General features: G+C 33.6%; 3 protein-coding genes and 1 non-coding gene across 6 annotated transcripts; 2 read left to right on the top strand and 2 right to left on the bottom strand.

Annotated features, from left to right (window-relative positions):
* Positions 1 to 462: 462 nt before the first annotated feature.
* On the bottom strand, positions 463 to 3,652 carry LOC25482472 (uncharacterized protein At4g08330, chloroplastic). The gene is made up of 2 exons (XM_024775521.2): positions 3,291 to 3,652; positions 463 to 1,344 (listed from the first exon to the last, which is right to left on the bottom strand). The coding sequence occupies exons 1-2, from the start codon at positions 3,380 to 3,382 to the stop codon at positions 948 to 950; spliced, it is 489 nt and encodes a 162-aa protein (XP_024631289.1). The 5' UTR covers positions 3,383 to 3,652; the 3' UTR covers positions 463 to 947.
* A 6,394-nt stretch (positions 3,653 to 10,046) lies between these two features.
* On the top strand, positions 10,047 to 12,471 carry LOC112418135 (protein FAR1-RELATED SEQUENCE 5-like). Its single transcript, XM_024774402.2, has 3 exons — positions 10,047 to 12,143; positions 12,224 to 12,337; positions 12,433 to 12,471. Exons 1-3 carry the CDS (start codon positions 10,047 to 10,049, stop codon positions 12,469 to 12,471), a joined length of 2,250 nt encoding a protein of 749 aa, XP_024630170.2.
* An 8,574-nt stretch (positions 12,472 to 21,045) lies between these two features.
* LOC25482469 (filament-like plant protein) lies at positions 21,046 to 26,044 on the top strand. Of its 3 annotated transcripts, none has more exons than XM_013611033.3 (5): positions 21,046 to 21,204; positions 22,050 to 22,213; positions 22,882 to 23,299; positions 23,737 to 25,301; positions 25,553 to 26,044. In XM_013611033.3, exons 2-5 carry the CDS (start codon positions 22,100 to 22,102, stop codon positions 25,946 to 25,948), a joined length of 2,493 nt encoding a protein of 830 aa, XP_013466487.1. In that variant the 5' UTR covers positions 21,046 to 21,204; positions 22,050 to 22,099; the 3' UTR covers positions 25,949 to 26,044. The 3 variants fall into 3 exon arrangements, with proteins under 3 accessions (XP_013466487.1, XP_024631287.1, XP_039689744.1); XM_024775519.2 differs by having other exon boundaries at positions 22,879 to 23,299; XM_039833810.1 differs by lacking the exon at positions 21,046 to 21,204 and adding an exon at positions 21,465 to 21,671 and having other exon boundaries at positions 22,879 to 23,299.
* Positions 26,045 to 26,564: 520 nt separating this feature from the next.
* On the bottom strand, positions 26,565 to 26,649 carry TRNAM-CAU (transfer RNA methionine (anticodon CAU)). The gene is given in 2 exon segments: positions 26,565 to 26,600; positions 26,612 to 26,649. It is a non-coding gene; the product is annotated as a tRNA-Met (tRNA).
* Between the last annotated feature and the right edge of the window lie 428 nt (positions 26,650 to 27,077).

The raw sequence follows: 27,077 nt of genomic DNA, 5'->3' as shown, positions 1-27,077 counted from the left end.
AATTGTGCAGCCAATGTTGACTTAAGCAATAGAATTGTTTTGATTAACTTCAAAGTCACTTTAATGTCGCTTTAACGTCGACCTTAGATTAAACATGTATTCGTTGTAGAAACATCCATGGAATAAAGTTGGTCTTTTCACCATGTTGGACAATTATGTATTGACTTGATACATCTATTTAGTATTCAAGTCTTGCCTAATTTGAGAATTTTGATAGTAACTTACTTTCTGGTGTTTGCTTCAGAATCAAAACTCCTAATTGTTCATATTTCTTATCATTTTAGAAAACGATCAATTCTATTCTGCACAGATGAGATAAGTCTTGCATCATGCACAATTTAATTTTCACAACAATTGGATAAAAAAATCTTATCATTAGATCAAATGAGATATGAAGGGTCATATTGATCCAATGATGAAAAAGAAGCATATAATGCAATACTATTATACTTGTGCACTTTCGACAAAGTCTTCAGAAAATATCACACACTAAAATATTATGAAGACTACGATTTAAATTGACTTATCAACCAGTTATTTAGACTTATCTACAAGCATAAGTTTTTGAGTGATCTTAGATATGATAAACACCTGTTATATAAGTGAACGCATGTGAGCTCATTGATAAGATGCATTTCACATGTGTTCGCTTAAACAACAAGTGTTTATCGTATAAACACTTAATTAAGTTGTTTATCAATGAGCCCTACGATGATATGAAATGAATATCTGATGTTGCCAAGTTGATTAACTTGACAGAATGTCACCACTTAAGTATTTTTTTTAAACTCGATTATTAAACCTTCACATACATCTATTATTCACATTTTGATGAGGGAAAATACAAAAACCTTGCCAAACCGGATCACTGCACATATCGATGAACTTCTAACCTGCACCAATGACTACTATGTAGCAAGGAAAAAGTACAACTATTACCCGGTATTTCAAGCTAATACAGGAATTCCAGATTCGTCGGAAGATGAGGGCTGCAATGAACGAATACGAATGTCATATTTTACACCACTGGACACTTTGGAGCTAGGGGATGACTCTTCTCCGTCTGTCACGAGAGGGAAAGAAGAAGTGAAACCATTGTATGCATTTCCTATATGATTGCCACACTTGCGACAAAGAAGCTTCGTTCTTCGGCGGAACAAGCCCCATGAGTGCTTATGAAAATGTGGTGCGCACTGAATCTCATCAACCTGGGTAAATCTGCTATCATCAATATTGAAAAATGATATGATACCTCGCTTTATGGACTTCCCGTATTTTGATCCGATAGATGTGGTGTTCCGGTTTGACGATGATAGGTTCAGCTCATAACCACAAGCGCCACAGCTGCGAAAAATATAAAGATAGGGTATTTTTTTTGAAAAGAAAGATAATAAGGCAACAATAAGAAAACAAAATACAGTTCCACCACTTTAACAAATCATAACCAAAATAACAAGCCCACAACATATTTTGACAAAATATTTGGTTGAGCATCCGATAAAATCCTTAAACTGAAGGAGAAATGCAATCTAACCTATGTTGTATTCTATTTTTAAGCTCCAGGGGCTCAAACTATAGCACTTCCCATGTTGTGCCATAATCAAAATCATGAAGCTGTCAACCACCAACCAAGTGTTCGGAAATGATCAAAAGAAAATGTTAAAAAGTTTAGAACTTTGTGTAACTAAGTCATTTTTTCTACTGTTGCTCAGTGCTTGAACCTAGCAAACTAAACAGAGCTTGATCGTATTCAAAATAAGGCTATTTTTCCTAACACATTTTATCCATGAAAGTCTAAATGGAAGCTTGACGCAGCGGTTTAAGTAGTTGATATATGATTGGAAGGGGTCAAGTAATCCTCTTATAAATGTAAGGTAAAGCTGTGCCGGCAACTGATCCATACTAGGTTTACCCCTTCTCTGGACTCTAGCAACACAAACTCTATAGCACCAGATTGCTCTTTGTACATTGTACAAAAGCCTTGTTACAATTGTTGGTTATAGTTAAAATTCAACAAGTTGAACCTCACCACTGTGCCATACTCAGCTCAAAGGAAGGCTTTGTACTCCAATTCTAAACTTAGATGTTGTTCTATAATTTTTGTTTGTACTATTCACCAATAAAATATAACAATTTATAATATTGAATACACAACCCATGAGCTGAATTGCGATTAGAGAACAGTAAAAACAGCACACAAGTCTATAAATCTCCTAAAACCTACAAACCTATGAAGCACGGATATGAACACGGACACCGGACACGACATTGACACGCCGACACCGCTAATAACTTGAGAAAATCACATAATTCAGTGTCGTGTCGGACACACCTGATCCGAGGAGTGTCCATGCTTCATAGCTACAAACAAAGGAGACAGGATAAAAAACAAATATAACTCCAATGAGACATTCAAGAGTAAATGTCAAATGCAACTCCTATCAATGTTCGAAGTTTCTACGGAAATCAAGACACAGAAAAACAGACACTTTACTTTCCTATGTTTATGCATGCATCACATAGCATAACATATGTCTCTATGATAGAACAAGCAAATCCAAGTTGTGAAAGTGACTGATCACCCAATAATCTAATGTTTCATTACCAACCATGAAAATTTCTTTCCTTCTTAAATCAGTTAACAATTTAAAATGGCCCTCTATCAATGCAATGTACTATCATCCTAATTTGTAGTTTCTGATGTGACATATAAACTGAATCACCAATTTAGTCCCCAAATTTATAGTCAGAAGTCAATTTAGCCAAAAAGATTCTCAGTATCTCAAAATAGCTCTGAAAATTGAAAAGGGAAATGCTAACAAACCTAAATTGGAAATTTTCTTCTGAGAATTGTGTATTCAACATATTGAAACTTTAAAAATCAAATTTTTTTACATACTAAAACTTATCAAGTATTTCCTTTTTTTGAATACTTAACAATTGTTAGCATGACCCAATTGAAAATCATAACTTATCTGTGCTTCATGCATAGTTCTTTTGAGTAATATAATTAGAAATTTTCACAAAAAGAGATTTTTATGAAATTTCCTAAATCACTTAATCAACTGAACAATTAACTACAATTTCAGAAATTAAACTAGTGATTCAGTTAATAAAATAGGTTTAAGATTGACAATGAATTGTGTCATGTGTATTGAAATAGACCAAAAAAAAAAAAAGCATCCTTGTCATGATCGAAAACACAAAAACCTCGTAAGCATAACAAAAAAAAAAACCTTAAAAATTCAAAGAATTGGATTAAACAAAGTTGAGAATCATGAGAATGAAACCTGTAACGAACATCTCTCTGAGAAGCGGAAGAATAAGAGGAGAATGTTCGGTTATAATTTCCATGTCCATTGAAAACCGAATTATTATCCATTAAATGGTTTTCTCCGGTGACGGTTTTATAGCGGTGGTGGCGGTGGATTGAGGAAGAGCCACCGTGACGGCGAAGAGCGCGTGTGAGAGAGATATGTGTTATGGGGAATTGGAAGTTGTTTGTGAGGACAGCGTGTCCCTGATGAAACGCGTGTTTGACCGAAGACAGAACAAGATCGAAACGACGCTGTTTCACAAGTGAGTTATTGTTGTCCTTGTTGTGTAGAGAGAAACAAAAGTTTCAGTTTCGGTTTAACTTACATGAACATGACCCAGGGATAATAATTAAGAAGGGAGAGAAAAGTGTTGAAAGCAATATAAAACAAAAAATATTTAAAATTTAATTTTTTGTAATTTTATAATTGTTTTTATTTTTATTGGGGGAAAATTGTCCGGTGTGGTATAAGTTTAACTCAGTTGATAGAATGTTGTATCATATGTTTGGGTGTTATTTTGGTGTTAATCGATTCTTGTTTCCTAGAGTAGGTCAAAGATTTGTGAATGAAAAACTCCACAACGAGTTAAGTTGTCTCTAGTCGGTATCCTTTTATTAGCAACCGTCATGTGAAGTTATAAACTTTAAGAGACACCATTTTATTCCAAATGATATCTTTGAAAGTAGAATGAATGGGTTGCTCTTCGAGAGTCAATAGATTATAGACTTCTTTTGTTGTAGAACCATGTTTTAGATCATTTTTCCAAAACTTAAGTGTATGTTGTAGAATTATGTAAAACAACGTTATCCAACGATGAACAAAACTCCCCTAATAGATCGTCTTCCCAAGCAAAAAGCACCCCCTCCAACTTCATCCCTCACCCTCAATCCCTTAACCTAATCTAAACATCTTAGCCACAAAAATATTTTTATCTACATGAATATCAAACAATTTGCTGAACCATAAACGTAAAGAACCCTCATCTAACCAAGGATCATTTCAAAAGGAGTAACCTTCACCATTATCAATTATACACCACATTAAGACCAGCCATCATGAAACTCCTCAACACTCCCTCACACATTTGTGATAAAGCAAGAGTTGTAAATATGCAAGTATATTTTTCATTTATCTATGTGTTTGGCACCTTAATTTTATCGGGCCAATAAAAAAATCCAAATAAGAATTTTTTTATGTTTGTCGTCATTCTTATAGCATCTTCAATATGGAGTTTTTTACTTAACAAGGACATCAACTTATTAAGAACCCTTATTGAAAGAAGAAAAAAATGGTTACCTATTAGTTATCAGCAACTATATAAGAATTTTCTCTTCTCAACAATTAAGTCCCACAATTAAAAGAAGAAATAAAAAATGTATAAGTTGGTCTGACCTTTAAAATTAATGTTATTTTAGATATCTTTAATTTCTTTTTAAATTTTTTTAAATGGACACATAAATGAAATAATATATTTGCATATTGTAGGACTTATTTAAAAACTCTTCATTAGAGTCCATGTTAGTGTATCATCATTGGAGTCATTGGATCATTAATAAGAACGTTTATTAAAAAATTATAAATAAATGATATGTACACGTGAAATCTATTTAAAGAGTCCTTATTAATTTACTACAATCGTGGATGTTCTTAGTCATCTCAAAAAGTATAAAAACCCAACAAAATAAAATAATCTCTCATATTAGTCTTAAATTAAAAAAGAAAAGAAAAAGTAAAATTACAAAATGAAAACAAAAGTACAGCAAGCTATCTCACAAAATTCCTAAAAAAAAAAACATCTAAAACAAACAACATCAAAAAAGAATGGGAAAGGCAATGTATCTTCAATTTCTCTTTGACGTATACTTTTTCATTTTTCCATTTTGATCAAACCACTACTTTGGAATTTTGAAACACCTCTCCACAATCTTGCAAACAGTCCTGCAAGCAAGCAACAATAGTATGGTACAAGTTCAACTGCTCTTCACTCCAGTTTTTGGCCTCTTCCTTAGCAACCAAAAACTTTAACCTAATTTTTTAGTATAAATAAGAACACATACTCACGGAACCAAACCCCGAATATCTTTCTATATCTTTATCACCATAAAAGAAAAAACAAGAGTTTGAGAGAGATGAAAATAAATCATAGTGGGAAAGAAAAGAGCACAAGCGCCCCCCCTCATGTTTGCTCCTTCACTTCGTTTTCTTTATTTTTATTTTTATTTTTCTTCTGAGGCAAACACCCCTCTTTCCTTTTTATTGTATACCTAATATTTAATCAAGTGATTGAGCTTAAATGTGGTTAAATCGAGTTCGATTTATGGATGAAATAATTTTTGATTCTTTTATCTTTTTAAAAATTGAAGTATGTGTTAAAATTGTTTTTTTTTTGGGATAATACACACCTTGAGTTTTTTTTTTTGGGATAAATTGTGACAACTTTATATTTTTAAAATTGTTTTTTAAAACAAATTAATCGAGAGAAAAAATCATTTTAAAATGTTAAACTAGACTTTGCATCTTTTCAATCATTGAGTTGTTGACACTTAAATAGTACAATTTGATAGTTCTAAAACTCTCATTTACAACAAATATTTTAACCCCTAAACAAACAGATATTTAAAATACACCAACCAGTAATAAGACAAACTCATCATAGTTAATTTTGCACTTAATATATGTTTCCAACATTCAATTAGCAATATTTATTTAAAAACAACTAATAGACAAACATTTTTAACTCAAGATATGTGTAGCGTTGAATTCTTAATCGCATTAGAAGATACATAGGAGAAAGAACCACTCTTGTTTAACATAATGAAAAAGGCTTCATATTTCACTCTCTTTATTTTTTGTCAAGTCATATTTCACTCTCTATTTAGATATATATCTATTGCAAAATAATAGATATTTTCATTTGACAAGTTGAATTTTTACAGTATTTAACAATTACGAGAAAATAAAGTTAGCATAATCTTTTTCAATTAACTAGAGATAACCGTTTTTTATGTTGTGGAGTGATAATACATTCTTTACACTTAATCAACTCTCAAACTCCAAATCTAGCTTCAAAAACCATTTTTCAATTTAAAAGTTTTTCCAACATTTTCTCTATTTTAAATAAAATTTGATGGTGACTTAATTGTCTTAGAGCAGCCTTTAAATTCTAGCTGTTGTTACCAATATATTTTGAATTTGTTGTACCTTAGGCTAGAATAAGCCTTTTGAATTTCTTTAGTCTTAGTGTGTGTTTGGTAGGGCGGTGGCGAGAATTGATTTTGATAGAATTGAGTTTGAGAGAATTGATTTTGATTAAAAGTGAGTTGAATGTAAATTGATTATGTTTGGATACACGTTAACAGAAGTGATTCTTATGAGTTGATGTTGTTTGGATAGTTTGAATTAAAATTGATTTTGAATGTATAGTGACTAAATTATCCTTCTAATGTTATTAAAAATAAATATCATTTTAGATAATTATTTGAACTTATCATATTTGAATTTTTATTGCTTCACAAATTCATTTTAAAATAATTAATTTATAACATTTATTTTTAATATTATTTTTATCAATTGACTAATTTTTAATATACTATAAGAATCAAAAGGTGTAAAGAAAATTTCAGCGTATGCAAAAAAACATAATAGTAAAATAACACTACCATTAAAGAAAAAAACATTAACCCAACCCATAGTAAAAAAAATCAAAGAAAATAAGATTATGTGCTCTCTTTCATTTCTCCAGCATCACTCTGATTTCTCTAGAACCCTCTTCTCTGGTGTTTCTTCCATTACACTATCATTTCGATTTCTTTCCAAATCTCTCAATATTATTTTCCCACTCTACCATCTCTCCATGACTCAATTCTTGCAAGATGGCCTCAAGCTTATAGAGGGGAAAGACAGATCTGTGTGGTTGTGGGTTTTGTAAGGAGTGATGGATCTGGGTAAATTGGAGAAGAGGTTAAGGGTAATTAGGTAAAATATGTTTGTTATTGAAAATTATTGATTGGAATCAATTGTGCTTTGCCGCAGAAGCTCCAATCTATAGCTTTTCACAGACTCGCGTTTGGAAGCAAAACCACGTTTTGGAGAATTGATTCTGCAGCTATCCAAACATAATAAAAAAGGCTGAAACCGCGTTTGAGTGTCAGAACCGCGTTTGGGGGCCATCAAACGCTGAACCAAACAGGCACTTAGTGTTTGCTCCAATCACACAACGAATTTTCATTTCTGAAGGCATTTATGACTGAGACGCTACATTGAGATAGAGCAAAGTTTAAAAAATAGATAGAGGCTTTGCAACGTTGAGTCCATCTTTGCTCAATTTATGTTTCCTCAATTTACTCCATTTTAAGACTTAGATGAATGACACATGACAAAATTAAATCTAACGATTAAAGAATTCAGGTAATAAAAAATAGAAAGCAATCACGTGTTCTGTTCTCTCATAGCTTTCCATCTTCCTCCCCCATTATCATTGCCGCCGCCGCTGACGGAACCCCTCTCCGCCTATACCAGCGGCGTATCTCTTCCCTAGCCTCACACACCATTCTTCGTTGCCGTCAGCGTCATGAGCGAACTCCACCATCCCGCAACCAACACTAACCAACACGGCGCCGCTCATCTCTTTTCTTCCGACAGCTGCCGGATAGTAACCGTTTTCTGAAGTTGTTGATCGGAACCCTTCTAGATTTGTTTTTTGGAAGCTGAAAAAGAGAATTTTGTTTGGAATAATAATAATCTAGCAAATTGTATTTTTTTAGGGGTGGGTGAAGATGAGATGTACACAGATCGAATAGTTTCAATTTACCCCTTTTATCTCATATGTGTTGTATAAATCTTCATTTTGTTTATGAACTGAATGAAATAGTATAGACTGTAGAATTTGATTTCTGTACATTTATCATATTCTGAAGTTATAAATCAGCAAGCAAGTAGGCATCAATTGGCGTGTGGGTTTCGGTTGTTGGTTGAAAAGTTTGATGATGTAGAATAGAAACATGTTATCCATACAGTTTTGATCCTTTACATCTTCTCCATGGCTTCCGGTGACTATCCGGCCGCTGTCGGAAGGAAAGTGATGGGTGGCGGCGACGGCACCGGCGAGAGGAAAAGGGAGAGGCAGCCATGGATATTGATGAGTGGAAGAAGCTAGATGGATATTGGTGTTTCAGCAATGAAGATGATGAGAGGAATCAACTGAATTAGTCTCTATTTTAAGATTTTATTATTAGCCCTTGGATTTATTTGACATATGTCATTTATATCTATGCATTGAAAATATGATATTACATTAGATAATCGGATATGGGAGTCATTGTATTCAATAAAAAAAAATAGATGGAATTGTATATATTTATATAGGAAAAAAAAATATGAAGAGAAAAAGCCATTTTATTATGTTCAAATTATATTTACCTCACGACCACATTTTTCAAATTATCAATGACACCTTCTTCTAAAAATAAATTGGTAGGTTCACAAAAAATGTTCAAATTATATTTATTGCAGCTTAAGTCGGGCAAGATTAGGAAAACCCTCATTTGCATACTTTGAACAAGGCTGCATTTAAGGTGGAAACAATCCATGTCTACAACTGCAAACAAAGACAAAGAAAAAACATACAAATATAACACCAATGAGACTTTCAAGAGTAAATTTAAAATGCAATTCTTATTGGAAAAACACATGCGTTGCCTTCACGTCAATAACAACACTATATAGAACCTTTTCTTTATAAATGCAGATGTGTAGTTCCTTAAAGTTGAAGACTGTGTCTAGAGATACTAACATAACATGTGCCTATATCCCTAACTGAATTAAGTCAACTAAAATAAGTTTACAAAGAAATTGTAGCGTCAGCATACTGTGTAGAAAAATACCTGTATATAAAGGGATATTAAGTTTCGATGTAGGGTTTTTTCTTTCAATTTTATCATTCACTTAAACTTTTTTATTTACAATTTTTCTTTCTTTAACCAACATAGTTGCCATATATAATAGATATTTAGACGGGAAGCACTTCAGTGCCATAGCAATATGGTGCCATTGTGCCATAGGACCAATTAGAATTTGACACGTGTCAAGGCTTATTAAAATAATAAAAAAAATAGAAAAAAAAGTTTAATTGAAATAAAAAGAAAGCGATGCAGAAAAAGCAAAACGTAGAATACGTTGCCGCTCTTTCTTCTTGCCACTTCAAGCAGCAGCGGTGACATTCACCCAAACTAGTATTCACGCGTCCGCCTCCGATGACCACCTCCGCCGCGCCGTCGCTTGATAGTCTGGCATCGTAAGGTTCTTTCTTTCTTCCTTATCTTTTTTTTTCTTCATCTTTTGAATAGTTATGGTCATGAGAACAAACAAAAACGGAACTCAAAATTAAAATAAGGATTAACTACACTTGATTAGGGAAAGAAAACAAGCTTTTGAACCAATTTCAATTCTGTAGGATTAGATTTTAAGAAATTTAGGGTTTTATTTTATGATTGAAGTAAACTCATTGCAAGGGGTAAATATGCTCTGTTTTTTAGGAGCAATACATATGCTCTGTTTAATAGCTAAACATTAGATGAATTAGGTTTTTTAGGAGCAATAAATATGCTCTGTTTTTTGGTCTGATGTATGAGTAGATACCTTCATTTGGATGTATTGTTAACCTGTTTAGTGACACTCCTTGTTCTTACGTCTTTTATTTACTTGTCAGGTACCTTCATTTGGGTATTTGACATGGCTTCTTCAAATGATGATTGGAAGCCAAGACTTGGAATGGAATTTGACACTAGAGAAGAGGCTGAACAGTTTTATCTTGCTTATGGTTTACGTGAGGGCTTCGGAGTTAGAGTACGCTTTACAAACTGGAAGAAAGACGGTAGTGTATCGTCATGTAGGTTTGTTTGTTGTAAGGAAGGAATACGGAAGAAAGAGGATAAATGTGCATATGAAGGAAAAATTCGGAGAGGCGAGACTAGAACGAAATGCTTAGCAAGAATTACACTTTCGAGTAAAAATGGAAAGTTGGTTATCAATGAGTTTGTAGAAAACCATAACCATGATCTACTAAATCGAGAGACAACGCACATGCTTCGATCACATAGAAAGATAACTGAAGTACAAGCATATGAGATTGATATGGCCGATGACTCTGGATTAAGGCAGAAGGAAGTGTATCAACTTATGAGCACACATGCAGGGCATAGCGCTAATGTTGGATTTACAGAGGTGGATGTAAGAAACTATATCACTACAAAAAGACAAAGAAGTATGGTGTATGGTGATGCTGGATATCTTTCACAGTATTTTCAACGACAGTTGTTGGAGAATCCGTCCTTCTTTTATGCATATCAGATGGATATAGATGAACAGATTACAAATGTGTTCTGGTGTGATGCAAATATGATTTTGGATTACGGGTATTTTGGTGATGTTGTTTCATTGGACACCACATATTGTACCAACGATGCCAATAGACCGCTTGCCTTTTTTTCTGGTTTCAACCATTATAGAGGTTCGATCATTTTTGGTGCAGCTCTAATGTATGATGAGACAATTCCATCATTTAAATGGTTGTTTGAAACATTCTTACAAGCACACAACAACAAAAAACCAAAGACGATCTTCACTGACCAAGATCAAGCAATGTCTAGGGCACTTGAAGAAGTGATGCCTGAGACTCACCATGGTTTATGCACATGGCATTTGTTGCAGAATGGAATTAAACATCTTGGAAACAGGATGAAGAAAGGAGCTTCTTTGCTAACAGATTTCAGCAAGTGCATGTATGAGATTGGCATTGAAGCAGATTTTGAGAAAGCTTGGTTTGACTTGGTCAATGAACATAATCTTCATGGAACAACTTGGATCAACTCAGTTTATGAAATAAAAAAAAAATGGGCTGCATGTTATATGAAGGAAGCATTAACACTTGGCATGCGAAGTACACAAGTTAGTGAAAGTTTGAATGCTCACTTTAAATGTTGTCTAAAACCGAATTTGGGTATCCTGCAATTCTTCAAACATTTCGAAAGAGTTGTTGGGGAGAAGAGAGAAAAAGAACTGAAATGTGATTATGAGTCCTCACATAAGCTTGCAAGGTTAGTGTATGAAACTTCACCATTACTAATCCAAATGGGAAAGATATACACACACACTATATTTGAGTTGTTTCAAAACGAGTTTAAGTTATTCTTGGCTTTGTCTATACCTATTAGACATGAAACTGACTCTCTATGTGAATATGTCATTACTAATACGAAACATGAAGGATCTTTTAGAGTGTCATTTAATCGTGTTTCAACTTCCATTACTTGTAGTTGTAAGAAGTATGATACATTTGGCATACTTTGTTCCCATGCATTAAAAGTGTTTGAGCTGAACGATGTTAAAGTGATTCCTGATATGTATATTTTAAGAAGGTGGACAAGAGAAGCCCGTTGTGGCATTGTGCAAGATTTTAGGGGAAAAGAGGTTGAACAAGATCCTAAGTTGTCTAGAAATCGAATGTTCAGACAAGTTGTCTCTAAGTTCATTAGAGCGGCAACTGTAGCAGCATCGCATAGTGAAGAAAGTCTCATGTTTGTTGATAAAAGTGTAGATGAAATGTTCAAGAAAGTAACAGAATGTCCAACACAAGGTAGAGACAATGACAACGATCATCCATCATTTGTGAGTTCTGATGCTATGCAACCAAAGGGATTCAAGAAACAACCCAGCTCAAAGGGAACTAAGCGACATAAAAGTTTCCTTGAGCGTCAGCCCAAGAAAAGAAGTGCTCCTCCAAGTAAACACGCTCAATCTAGCCGTGTCGCACCTCAAAGAAGTTCACAGGTATATAAGTCGATACATAGATTACTTGTTTTAGTTTTACATGTACTTTCACTTATTTTAATGTTACATAATCATTTTAGGTTAGAGAATTAACAACTAATATGGTTGATGGAGTATCTTGTTCCGCGCCTCCAACTTATGAGCCCCCGCTAGCACGTGAGGATATGTTTGTTAGTCACACAACTATGTTGATGGTAATTTCATATTTTTTTTCATAAGGAACTATTCTTATACTAATTATTTTTCATCGCACAATCATGATTCTAATTATTTTTTGTTATTAATGTAGGCACCTTTTGATGATACAAATATTGGAGCATTACTTTGACATTCGATCTCAATTGAAAGAAACCGAGCTGATTATTTTTTGAAAATTATTATGTGCAGTTAGTTTGCATTTACAGAGTTGTATTTGGAGCTGATTAAGTCTCTGTTAGGGGAGTATTTGGTAACTGTTTTTTAATGGCAGCTATTTTGGTGTGTCTCCTGCTTTTTGGATTCGTACAGCTCTGTTGGTGTGTTCTCAGGGGCTGTTTTTGATGCTTGGATATGCTTGGCTGGGAATAGTTGAATTTTGCATTTTGACAGTTTCCATTAGGGACTGTTTTTAGTTGTTCATTTCTACCTCTGTTCCTTAATTGTATATGTTAGCATCATGTGTAGCTTTTGAGCTTCTTAGTGTGGAGTTGTATTTTTTGTTGGGAGTATCTATAGGTGTTCCGTATAAATGCGGCACCTTGATTTGTTCTGATTTTCTTTGTTTTATCCGCGAGCAGTACCGTTTTAGTACATCTCGTCGTGAATAATATTAACTGATTCAAAAAAAAAATTAGTGTAAACTAGTTAGTAATTTTGCACTAACAATTCAAATCCTTTATGTATATATTGTAAAGATATACAAAAATTAATTGTGCAATTTTGCAATGTTGTTTCAGCAGAGTCCTAACTCCTAACCAAACTTGTGCAATTTTGCAATGTTGTTTCAGCAATGTTGTGCAATTCAAATCCTTTAATGTATATATTGTAAAGGTAGACAGGTTTTCCTGAAAGTCCAAAAACCAGTCGCACAAACAGCAGACCAAAACCAGTCGCGCAAAAAACACAAACACAAACTTGTTATATTACGAACTTCCATATACAAAATAGACACATTGAGATGACCTTAATACATGTGAAATTGGAAAAAGGAGCTTATTTGCAAAGGAGGTAGTATCTCATTAAACTAATTGCCAGCTATAAAATCTTGTTAACTATATGACAGTTAAAAACACATATTCTAAACCTTAAAATAAAGTAAGTATATATCAACCAGATTCAAACCATTAGAGCAGAATGAAAAGCAACGCAATACCTTTTAAAATTCAGTAAGCAGGAAATTTTAAGTAGTATATCTGGTTCCAATTCAACTCAATAAAGTATGTCTACAATTTAGCTAATTATGTATTATTGATGGAAAGCTTGTTATATTAGTATACCATATTCTACAATTGATTCAAAACAGCACCAATACATTGTTTTCAATCAAGAGTAACCATTGTTATGAAGAAATAATGAGAAAGCATAATACTAACAAAAAAAATATTGAAACAAAAAATGATTTCATTGATGGATAAAACTTAATTTCATATACACATTGAGATCCAAATTACATGACAGAGACTTAATCTAATATACATGTAATCAAAAATGAATTAATTGAATACACATAACAAGATCTAAGCCTTCTTTAGAGACTTTCCATCCCAATAGCAGCTGTCCAGTCTTCTTGTTCAAAATCCTTCAAACAGATCCAACCTTCCTGCAACCCTTGACACACCAAAAATCATCTTGATAAGCCAAAAATCTTATTCACCAAAACAACATATGGATTCAATCGAATACGAGATTGAGAAGGAGGGATGTGAATAACCGACGACCTGTGATAAATTGATGTACAACAGTGCGGCGGAGGGCGGTGGTTGATGGTTACGGTGGCGGACGGCGAAGAAAACCGGTGGTGGTTTCTGGATCGCGTTTGCTGGAAGCGAGAAAGAACATGTTTGCTGGATCACGTTTTCTGTGCTTTTTCTGCATCGCTTTCTTTTTATTTCAATTAAACTTGTTTTTTCTATTTTTTATTATTTTAATAAGCCTTGACACGTGTCAAATTCTAATTGGTCCTATGGCACAATGGCACCATATTGCTATGGCACTGAAGTGCTCCCCTATTTAGACTCCTTAATTTATTGGAAGAGATTGACCTTGTAAATGTATCTCAATTAACTCGAAAGGTTAAACTCCATAGTTAAACACGGAGCCAGAGATATCTTTGATTTTGAACGAAAAAAATTATCTTTCTTTATTATATAATCAAAAATTGAATTAAATTAATTCTAATATTAAATTTAAATCAAATAAGTCTTCACAAAACGAATCAAAACTCATCTTAATCAATTTTAAATTAAAAAAATATAGCAAATAAAATAAAATTTACAGTAATAAATAGAGAATTTCGTTCAAACTTCAAATTTCATTTTCGCTATCATTGAGAACAACTATGATTTAATTTAAGAAGTATTTAGGGGTCATTTAGGGTATGTTTGGAAGATCAAAGAAAGTGAAAGGAAGGATAGTAAGAGGAAAGATTATTAAAGGAAAGAAGAAAGTGAATAGAAAATGAATGGAAAATGGAATGATTTTTTAGTTGTTTGGTATGAGTGAAAGTGGAAGGAAAGTAAGATTTATATTTAATAAAGTGGAAGGAAAGTATGATTTAAAATTGTAATTTCATTAATAATATAAAACTACAAAATCGTACGTTGATTTTATTTTGATAGAACACAGATATATTTATTCAAAAAAAAAAAAAGATAGAACACAGCAGTAAGAAGTTACTTTATCACATAGTGTATTTTAATTTTGATTCAATATACTTTAATATAACATTGAAAATCATTTGCATTTATAGGTCTTTTATGTAATTTTGCTATAAATAGTTTCTTCTCTACACTTTCCGTTCAACATAGAGTTGAAACTTTTTTTGTGTGGGACCCAATCATCAGAATTTTTCCTTCACATTTTAAGGAACTTCTAAACTATGGAAAGATTGTCAATCCTTCCACTTTCTATCCTTTCCTCAATCTTTCCTTCAACTATCACCCAAAACAAACAAACCCTTAAGGAGGTTGCGAATTTTTTTATTTTGAAAGTCAAATTTATAAACATAACATGTTCGCATAAAATGTTGTTGAATTGATTTTTAATTTAATTTGAAATCAATTTTCACTTAAATCTCAAGACCCAAAAATAAGTTTTATAAGTATTATTTTTTTAACGCTAACATGTCACCACTAGTAGTAACCCAACAATACTTTGACCACCATTGTCGACCATCGCCAACCACCACATTGACAACCACCAGTCATCATTTCAACCACAACTTCGACCACCACTACGATCAACGCCAATCACTTTGATCATTTATATGACCACCATAGGGAACTACTCCAACCACCATTGACCACCACTCCGATCAACGCCCATCCACTTCTAATCACCATCACCACCGGCTACCTTTATGACCACCACCAATTATCATTATGATAGTCCGTTGCCATCTTCATCAACCTTCACTTTCAACCACTAATATTAAAATTATGCATAAACAAATAAATAAATTATAAATTTATAAAAAAAAACACAATTTATGACTATAAAAAAGAAAAACAGCTAATTAAAAAATGATATAGTATCTACACTATATATGTGGTGTTGAACAGCCAAACAATTGTTAATATAACATTTCTCTTTTGAAAATTTCAAAATGGAAACTTGAAAATTACACAAATTACCTTAATATAAACCAAATATTCAGTCCTGATATATAGACCACCACATGCGGCAATCCACCCCTTTTACACCCTCATGTGGCACATAGTTTAATTTAAAACAATAACTTTGTGTCAACTCAGCTCTCTCTCTCTCTCTCTCTCCCTCTCTCTCCACTTTTTTCTTCGACAATCCGCCGCGTCAATGCCGCTGGCTTCTCGCCGGTGCAGACCCCTCTCAAGTCTACTTTCTGTTGAGATAAAATCTAAAAATCCCTTCTAATTTTTTAATGATAACAAAACATTTAAATTATATTTTAAGAATTATGATATTAGTGTTTATTTAACTTGTGCTCTTGAGTGAATTTTATATACCAGGTTACAAAGCAAACAAAAATCATTAGAACATTCTCTGAACAATGTTCCTCTCCATACCTAATACTTGCTTCGCCAAAGTCAACCCAAGCAAGACAAAATAGAATTAATTGTTAATCATGGGTACAAAAGATTTTGGCCTTTAAGGAATAATTTGTTTTGTCAAGGATCATTCAGAAATTAATGTACAAGTGAAACAAAAGTCATGTGCTACAAATGAAACATATTTAATATGACACATGCTACAAAAAGAAAGACATGAACAAATAAATATTGGATGCATAAAGAACCTATGGCAAACAAAAGAGAACCTATGAGAAATGAACAATACATCAAAATAACTAAGAAGGAACCTATGAGAAGGGTGGCATTTAGAATGCACAAATACCAAATTTGTGCACCATGCACAAGTTTTTTTGTGACCATTAGATTAAATGAATAACATAGTTTTGTTATAGACCCTCACCACTAGATTCTTTTCACCATTCTCTCCTCCATTCTCACCCACCCACCACCACCAGCAACAACATCAAATTCGTCTCCTTCTCTTGTTCTTGCTTATTATTTTTAATTTAATTTCGTTAAATAAAATAAAAACCTACAATTTAACAAATAAAAAATGAAATAATCATTCATGTCTTGAGCAAGAGTTGTTGAGGAGAATTTTATTCAGATCTAAAATCTCATGCATATCCTTTTTTTGCTTTGATTTCATGGCTTTGATTCATTGAATTGAATGTTGATTTTTGGGACGATTTCAAGACTTTGGGTGTTAAATGTAAAATTCAAGATCTAGAAAAATCAACATTGATACAGAAATCTGCACGGTTGATCTTGCTAGAATTCCCTTGTCTGGTCCTCATTCTTACACTTGCTGATATATAGAAAAACAACAAAAGATTAAGGAAATTGGGAGAAATCAGAAGGGAGATTTTGACACTAAAGTATATCCATGAGTAGAATTGGAACTTTGATTTCATATAACTTCAATTGAGAAACATATGAATTTTTCGTTTACCAAACTTATTCATCCTGTTCTTCACTGTTTTTGTTCTTGGTTGGAAGTTATTTTCTTCTTAGACATAGAGAGAGAAATCCAAGAAGTTATTTTATCAAGTGTTGAGAGTCTACTGTAATAACATGTTCTTCATATGATCCAACGGTTCACAAAAACTTGTGTATGGTGCACAAATTTAACATTTGTGCATCCTAAATGCCACCTATGAGAAGTGGACAACACATTAAGTAACTAGAGTTGATGTCTCACCTGTTTGGATAAGATCAAAATCACTTTGTACTACCTTTTCTTCCCTCCAAGTCGTGTGCTATTTACAACTCATAAAGAAAATTTTAACTGCCAAGTTCCAACAAAACAGCAAGAAACACGCATATCTGAAGGAAAAAAACGAACTAAAAGTGGACCAAAAACACGCGGAGGTGGTGCTGGATGAACCAAAAAACACACATATATCTAAAGAAAAAACACAAATCTGCAACAAAAAACGAAAAAAAATGCACGATGGTGGTGATTGACGAACGACGGTGATGGTGGTGGCGAGGTGAAAGAGAGAGTGGCGATGGTTGTGTTCATAGAGAGGGAAAAGGGAAGAAGATATATATAGCCTGAACATTTAAAATTTCCTTCTCTTATGATGGTGATAGAGGAGAACGCAGTTGAGAGAGAGAGAGAGAGAGAGAGAGAGAGAGAGAGAGAGATAAATAAATAAAACGCAAGCGAGAAAAATGGTGGAGGAGGATGATTGTGATGGAAGATAGACACCAGTATGGAGGGGGACGATGGTGGTGGTGGGGTGTGGTGGGTGGGCGTCGGTGGTGGTGATGAGGGAGGGTGAAAGGTTTGAGAGAGAGAGAGAGAGAGAGATCTGTGTGAGGGATAGAAGAGGGATGAAGATGAAAGAGAGAGTAATGGTGAGGTGAAATTACAAAAATGTCTCTAATGTCACATGAGGGTTATAATGGAGGTATGAAAAAAAAAAAGGTGTTCATAAAACATTAATTCCAAATATTTATTTGAATAATAGATGTATGTTGCCTCTTCTCAGTTGCAAAATGGGTCACAACAATATTTGGTTTGTGGATATTTTAGTGTACATGTATAATACATTGATGAAAGTTGTGGCTATGTGCAAAGCATTTTTCACCGTTCCATCTTGATGCCATCTTGTTCACAAACATTTTAGATTGACATGATTAGAGCTTAAAGCCAAGAGGGTATGCCAAATGCTTTTATTAAAATTTGATCATCCTCTAAGCCATGAACTAGCATGGTTCAAGTCGTCATCGTCATCATCATGAACTTGTCAACTCTATATATAGTAGTATTTTGGATATGCCAAATAAAAAAGTTCAAAGGAACGTCGCAAGAAACAATGAATTAATGATATAAACTACTAAAAGATCCTGACTCCATATCTCCATTTAAAAACTTTAAGTCATTAAATAAATGAATTATTTCTTTTATATATTTGTTATGTAACTCATTCATATTCAATATTAGACCATTGATCCAATCACTCTATAATTTCAACAATATCTTCCTAAGTGTTAAAGACCAGTGGACATGTTGTTTGACTCCACCACTAGACAAGGCCGATTCAAACATAAATTCTAAGGCATAAAGTAAACCATAAAATGAGACCTTTATTATACATGCAAGAAAAGGTAACAAAAAAAATATATTCTACAAAGATAAACTAACAAATTTTAGTCAAAAAATTTAAAATAAATAAACTTAAAATCATTTTTGTAGTAGACAAATTTAATATGTATCAGACTCACCAAAATTAATAGTGATTTTTTAAGTTCTCCTAATACTAAAGTATAAATAACTATTGGTGTTTAAATGTGAGTGATTAAGTTTTACATTGCATATGAATGAGTAAAATGTAACTCATATACCTAATGTATTAAGATTTCGGATGAAGATATGACGTCTATCTCTTTTGTGGCCATGGCTCGGCTTTATGGGGGAGCACAAGTGGAATCCTATTGTTTGGATCAAGTATATGAGAAAGGTGGAAACTCAAACTCGATGGTGAGATTGTTGGGTTTAAAATGTGAATGGTTTAATCTCACAATGGCTACTACGAATAAGTTAAGGTCATATTGCTTAGAGTTGTAGAGAAAGAGGGAGACCAATGCTATATATACAAACTCTAGTTCTTTGTTACATGATACACCAGTCAAAGCATATTAACCATTGGGTGTTTGAGTATTTGTCAGCCTCATAGATCGAAATTTAACAACCAAAATCAAAAGCTTTAACAAAAATATTTTAAAAGACTAGAAGTGGCAAACAAATTCTTATAAGAACTAAAAACAAAAAATAAATATATTAAAATCATGTTTGACCAATACTAATAATGATGACAAGGTTTAAATACAATTCTATTCCCTGTATTTATAGTGTTTGTTTAATTTCTGTAAGTTTTTTGTTTGAGTATAGTCCTTGTAAATTAAAAATTTGTTGTTTTTAGTTTTTGACATCATACGTGGCCCAATAAGTTGATGTTATGGATTAAAAACAACAAAATTTGAATTTGTGGAAATTGAATGAAAAAAAATTCCAAGACTAAAATTATCTATTCAATAATAATCTTATTACATACAATTTAATAATAAGATTTATTGATTCAATGGTAAAAACAACTTTTATATGATGCATCTTTGTGTTAACGTTTCGATTCTAAAAGAAATAATTTTTGATAATCTGAAGTTTGATTAGAAAATAAATAAAGTCTAATACAAAATTGTTAAATTCATAAATCCAATTCAAATTCTTTTTAATAATTCGTTAGTTAGTTGGTTGATCTCATTAACTATCTGAATCTACTTTATTTTATTTGTGATATAGATCCCTTCTATACCATAGAGTTGATCAAATAATAACATGAGAAAATGAAGCCAACAATGAAGGAGTATTAGCCGTGGGCGGGAATAAGTGCAGTTCAAGTTCAAAAATAAACAAATAAAAACATTTTCGTGAAAAGCTGAAAAAGTGTTTGTGGTCACACACCCCCACTACCACAAAGCACACCCTTCAATTTCACACAACTATGACTCTGACACATTTTCAATATCACATGCCCCTCTTTTTTATACTATAGTTTTATTTCATATAAATAATAATTAATAACACCTAATATGTAAATAAAACAAGAAAAAGAAGCCTAACCCAATCCATTACCTGCTACCTTTGTTCTTGTTGCGTTCCTATGTGAACACTCACTGTTACTCTTACTGACACATTTTACAGATTTTTTGCCTGCCCATTTTTTTTAATTATTAATACCAGTATATTTATTTATTTTTAAATTAAATATCATTTACGCACAATTGTATGAACTAATCGACTGAGCCATTAAAAATTTAACATTATTCCATTTGCAAAACCCTTGGATAGGGGTGGGCATCAGTTCGGTTCGGGTTCGAACCCAAACCCTCAAATCGAACAACCAATCGTGTGCTACATACAAGTCCGTTGCAAACCATTTTCAATATCAGTTTCTCATTGCAACCTGTGTCAACCATCCGATCAACCCGTGATCCGTATTAACCCAAATCGAATGGGCCTGATTGCATTGGGTACATACAGGTTGGTCCAAGTTTGCCCACCTCCTATCCATGAATAAGTCGAAAGAAATTCTTTATCATCTGATTATTTAAATGTTTTTGTTTTTTTATTACTATTTTTATTAATATTATTAATTTATTGCTATCATTTACTATGCACCCGTTTCATTTTCTTTCACATTAAAACAGTCTTTAAATCTCCACTCTGTACTCTCACCTTTCATTTGCTTCCATTTATTGTTTCCTTTCATTTGGTTCAGTTCAGTTGCCATCATCACTAGTCAAAGGTATTTCGTTTTCATTTTTTTTTTTTTTTACTATTTCATTTCTTTATTTAACAGTTCATAATTAAACTTTATTAAAAGAACTGTATTTTTTTTGGTAAAGATTAGATTTTTATGGGAATGTTCAATGCATTTAAGTTGAATGAGAAATTGACAGTAACCATCCACTGTTTTATCACATAGGGTCAGAAAATTTTGCAGAAAATTTAATGTTTGATATTTGGATTTTTAAATTTGAATTTTGTGTAGGAAAAATGGGTCTCAGTGATGTTTAGCTCAAACTTCTCTTATTTGTTTCAATCAACATAAAGTTCATTTTTTTAAGCAAAGTTGTTTTTTTTTTGTTTTTGAATTTTTTGATTTTTTTTTTGAATTTGTTGAAGAGAAAGTGTGTTTTGTTTCTGGGTTTTTGTTGGATGTATTTGTTCTGTAACAAGTTGAAGACTTGGCTAGTAAATATGCTGCAAAATGTAATGTTGCTGTTTGGATTTTTAAATTTGAATTTTGTGTAGGAAAAATGGGTTTCAATGATTTCTAGCTCAAACTTCTCTTAAAGTTAGTTTTTTTTTATTCTTATAAGGAAAGTTGGTTGTGATTGTTAGAAAAAGTTTTCATCTTTTCATTATTTTATTTTTTTGTTGTATGCATCATTGAGATTATTGAAGAAAAAGTGTATTTTTGTTTCTGGGTTTCTGTTGAATGTGTTTATTCTGTGACAAGTTGACAACTTGGCTAGGGTTTGTTCAAGTTTTCTCTTGATTATAGTATATTGAAACATTTTGAATTAACATGATTTTGTATTGAGTTTTGACTGATCTTGTGAACATTTTGGTTAAAAATGTGTGCAGATGAATGCTCTTTTGTGTTGAGTTGATTTGGTGTTTGATTGGTAAACACAATGACGGATAAGAAGAGATGGTTATGGAAGCGAAAGTCTTCCGAGAAGAGTCCGGGCGAAGCTGAGAGTTCAGGATCAGTTTCCTCTCATTCTGAGAAGTTTTCTGATGAACAGGTATGAAAGATTATCTGTGTTCTTTGGATGTCTCATAAGTATTAGTCACGAGATTTGAATTTGAATTTCATTTATTTCATGTATGGAAAACACGAGGTTCACTCACTTACTGCCAAGTTACTTAAGTTACTATTGTTTTCTCCAATCTGATGATATTATAATAATACTGTGTAAATATGTTCTACATAAGCATCCTTTTGAATATAGTTACTGGGTTTTCTCAATAAACACTGCTACTGAATTCACCTTCCTGCGTACAATGTACCAGATTCATGCAAAAGAGAGTATTGCGATAATAATATAATAGGCAACACATTGCATACCATATACCACATACCACATTTTTCTTAGCTATGCTTGTGTGAATCTTGTAATATAAATAAAATTTCTGTAAGATGAGTGTCTGAAAAGACTGAAACAGTTGGTCTTGAATCGGTAAGTTCTATTGATAAAGTCAAGTTCCGCGGTTAGTTATCTTTCCTAGACTTGTTCAGGAAGAAGTTTTTACTTAAGGAGTGTTGAAAGTATTTTTTTTATCATTAGAAATCAAATTCGGCAATCCGGGGTTTACAGTACTCGCACACCTCGTGCCCTAAACACTTGTGTTAGACCAGCTTTTTTCTTTCATTTCTGATTAGTATTTTTGTGTCATTGAAACTTGAAAGCAGGAAGTATCAAAGGAATCTTCCAATGGAAGCAATTATTCACCTGATGTCACCTCAAAAGCTGTAGCTTGTGCTGAAGATGTTGATGATTGTTCAGTTATCAATGAACAACTTCCCGATGACATTGCATCAACACCTTTACCTACTACATGCATCATAAATGGTGGTTCATCAGAGGTAGATGCAAATGGAGAAAATGAAAATAAATCAAATGAAAAAGAAGATGATCTAAATGATGGTTCGAGGGATATATCTGAGAAGCTATCTGCTGCTATTGTTAATATATCGAATGGAAAAGAAGAAGATCTAAATGACGGGTCGAGGGATATATCTGAGAAGCTATCTGCTGCTCTTGTTAATGTCAATGCCAAAGAAGACTTGGTTAAACAGCATGCAAAAGTCGCTGAAGAAGCCATAGCAGGTATGTTAATAATAACTAAGTACATTCATCTATTGCTTTCTGTAATTCTCGGAAAAATCACTAACTATACTCTATTACTTGATTACCATTCTATCCTTTCTTGGATATGTGTTGATACTGTACCGTTCGGTCTCTATTCAACAGTCACCAGTGACTGCAAAAACTCCAAATCCTAAGTTTCACCTCATAAATGGGAGTTAGGTTAGGACTTAGATAGGGTTTATCAAAAGCAAAATTCAAATTGCTTCTGAATTATAATGTCATTATTATATTAGATTAAGAGGTTCATGTGATATATTAGAATTAGAATTATTTTCTTACATTGGCACGTAGTTATCTGTTTGTATGATTCCATTTCCTGGATATATTGTTTGCCATCCTATTCTTTTTCTCCCTTTTTTGTAGTCTTAATTGAGCCTTTTTATTTGTTTGCTTAGGCTGGGAAAAGGCTGAAAATGAAGTAGCAGTTTTAAAGAAGAACCTTGACACAGTCACTCTCAGGAATTCATCTCTTGAAGATAGAGTCACTCATCTAGATGGAGCACTTAAGGAGTGCGTTAGGCAGCTAAGACAAACAAGAGAAGAGCACGAAGCGAATATCCAAGACGCCGTAGCCGAAAAGACTCACGAATTGGAATCAGACAAAGTTAAACTCGAGAGCAAGCTCGTTGAGCTCCAGAAGAAATTAGATGCTTCAAATACCAAATCTTCTATTGAACGTGATATGCGTCAAAAGGTCGAATGGTTGGAGACTGAGAATATGGCTCTCAGGCACGAGATCCTAGTTCAATCGGAAGAGCTGAAAATCAGAACTGTTGAGAGGGATTTGAGCACCCAAGCAGCCGAGACAGCTAGTAAGCAACATTTAGAAAGCATCAAGAAAGTAGCCAAGCTTGAGTCTGAGTGTCGGAGATTGAAGACAATAGCTTCAAAAGATCATAAATCCATTGCTTCATCCTCATTTTGCGTTGAATCTCTCACAGATAGTCAGTCGGACAGTACGGAGAGGCTAACTGCGGTGGATTGTGATATCCTCAAGATGAATGGTTCAGAAAACAGGTGTGAACCAAGTTGTTCTGACTCGTGGGCGTCTGCGCTAATTGCCGAGCTTGATCAATTCAAGAATGAAAAGTGCTGCCGACAAGCTGATCCATCAAGTTCTCTTAAAATAGATCTGATGGACGATTTTCTTGAAATGGAACGACTCGCTGCATTGCCTGAGACTAAGAACGCAAGCAGCTTTGTTGAGGAGTTGGTTGTTGCCGATAAATGCGTTGACAAAGAAAGTACTCTCAGAGCTGAATTTGACATCATGACTCAGCAAATGGATGAACTAAAAGGGAAGTTAGAGAAGGTGCAAGCAGATAAAGCTGAACTAGAGATAGCTTTGATGAAAAGTGAAGAGTGTATCGAGGAGTCGCATCTTCAGTTAAAGGAGGCAGTTCAGAAATTGGAGGAGCTTCAAATTGAGCTAGAAAATGCCTACAAATCAAAGCAAACGATAGAAAATCGCCTAATGAGCATGGAGGCAGACTCTCACACGCTATCTTCCAAGGTCAACTTATTAGAAGCAGAGGTTGATAAGGAAAGGGCTTTGTTGCATGAAATTGTGATGAAGTGTAAGGACCTGGAGGAAGAGTTAGAAAGCAAGTCTGCAATGCTTGGCTTATTAGAAGCTGACGTTGATAAGGAGAAGAACATGTCACATGAAATTGCAATAAAATGTGAGGGTCTAGAGGAAGAGCTAGAAAGCAAATGTGCAAAGCTTGAATTGTTAGAATCAGAGATTGTTAAGGAGAGGGCTGCGTCAGACGAAATTGCGGCCAAGTGTAAGGACCTGGTGGAAGAGTTTGAAAGGAAATGTGCGAAGGTTGATTTCTTAGAAGCAGAGGTTGAAAAGGAGAGGGCCATGTCTGAAGAAATTGCAGTGAAGTGTAGGGAATTGGAGGAAGAGATACTCAGGCCAACAGCTAGCTTGTATGGAGAAAAGAAAATCAAGCAGGTTGGTCATCATTGACATCCATAAAATGATTGCATTCCTCAAACTATACTTCATAGAAATTTATTTCATAAAAATAGGTTATTGGAAAATAACATCTAAGATATTATAGGGTTGATATCATTAACTAGGTTATATTTTGCTTTTATTTTGGACTATTATGTTTTTTTGCTTATATTTGAAATCGGAAGAAGCATATATATACTTTCAATGTAGCTGCACTCATGCAATGCATTTGATCTTTTCTATGTCAGGAGGACCTAGCACTCGCTGCCGGAAAGCTTGCCGAATGCCAGAAAACAATAGCATCTTTGGGGAACCAGCTGAAATCCCTGGCCACACTTGAGGATTTCCTTATTGACACTGCTAGCATTCCCGCAAGTCCAGCAATCATTGCTCATGCTGGTGGAGAGATGTGGAGGATGCATTCAAATGGCACATTTTCACCTAAGAGAGACTCCACTTCTTCTAGGTTGGCTGATGGTAGCTCCGGTGCTTCCCTGAACAAATATGAGGAAAGCTCACCACTTTCATCGACTTCTTCTACTTCATCAGCGACCTTGCCAAATCACGCCAGTTCTGAGAAGGGTCGAATTGGTTTCGCAAAATTTTTCTCGCGAACCAAGAGTGGTATTCGGCTAGAAATTTAGATTAAACAGAAGTAGTTATTCTTTTACTCCGTTGTAGACAGATTCATTTTGTCATTCAATGAAAAGACCCAACTACACTCAGTTTATTTGCATAAATTATCTCCTTTATTTAAATCTTTGCGTTGGGTATTTTATGCCTTTGACATTTGAACAATGAAAAAACAAAACAGATACCAGACACGATAATGATACCAACACGAAGACACCGGTAGTAATTTAAAAAAATAAAAATGATATTTTGAGTGCAACGTGCTTCAATGTTAGACACCAATACATATTAGCAATACCGGTTAGACATTTGGAGACACCTTCAATAAGAAATATCGGCGTTTGATAACATTTGAAAAAATCAATAAAAAACAACATTTTATGGTATTAAAATTCTAGGTCTATCCCTTGAACATTTTATGATCAAATCATAATAATGGATAAGAAAGAAATGTAACATGGCATAACGTGGCCTATGCTTTTGCTTTTTCACTCTTTTCGATCAAAACATATGCTTTAAGCATTACGCAGCGTGTCTTTTGCTTTTGTCTTTGTTTCAAGTTCAACGTTGTTAATTACTGGAATTGGAATCATTGAGAAAATTTAAAAAAGAAAAAAAAATAGTTATTGGGGTGAGAGAGGCTCGAACTCTCGACCTCAGGATTACTCAGAAGCTATGAGACCTACGCGCTAGCCAACTGCGCCACCACCCCTTGATGCTATTTCTTCACAAACTACTAATATGATTATACCACACTATGTGAAATAAATATAAATTTCTTTGTAAGCATTTTTTGAGCGCATAGTTTAGGAGTTTGGAGGGTAGGCATGGCAATGGGACGGTGAGGAGACTGATTTTATCTTCCCCATCCCCAGTCCTTACTCCTATATACTTACATGTTACCCTATCAATATCCAACGGGGATGAGAAATTGAATCCCGTCCCCGTCCTTAATGGGTTCGGGTATTCCCGCCTCATCCCCATCCCCGCAGTGGAATCAATATTTTTAATAAAAAAAAGAGTTTTTATTAAACTTCAATGGTAATATTGTAATGCATTATCCAACAATTTGCGTTCATTTTAACATTTCCTTATCGAATAATTCGGTTTCTCCTTTAACTATCAATAAAAGTTCTTATA

Source organism: Medicago truncatula, chromosome 1 (assembly GCF_003473485.1).
Source record: "Medicago truncatula cultivar Jemalong A17 chromosome 1, MtrunA17r5.0-ANR, whole genome shotgun sequence".
In the NCBI taxonomy this organism is placed as follows: Eukaryota; Viridiplantae; Streptophyta; class Magnoliopsida; order Fabales; family Fabaceae; genus Medicago; species Medicago truncatula.
This window is presented reverse-complemented; position numbering and strand designations above follow the sequence as displayed.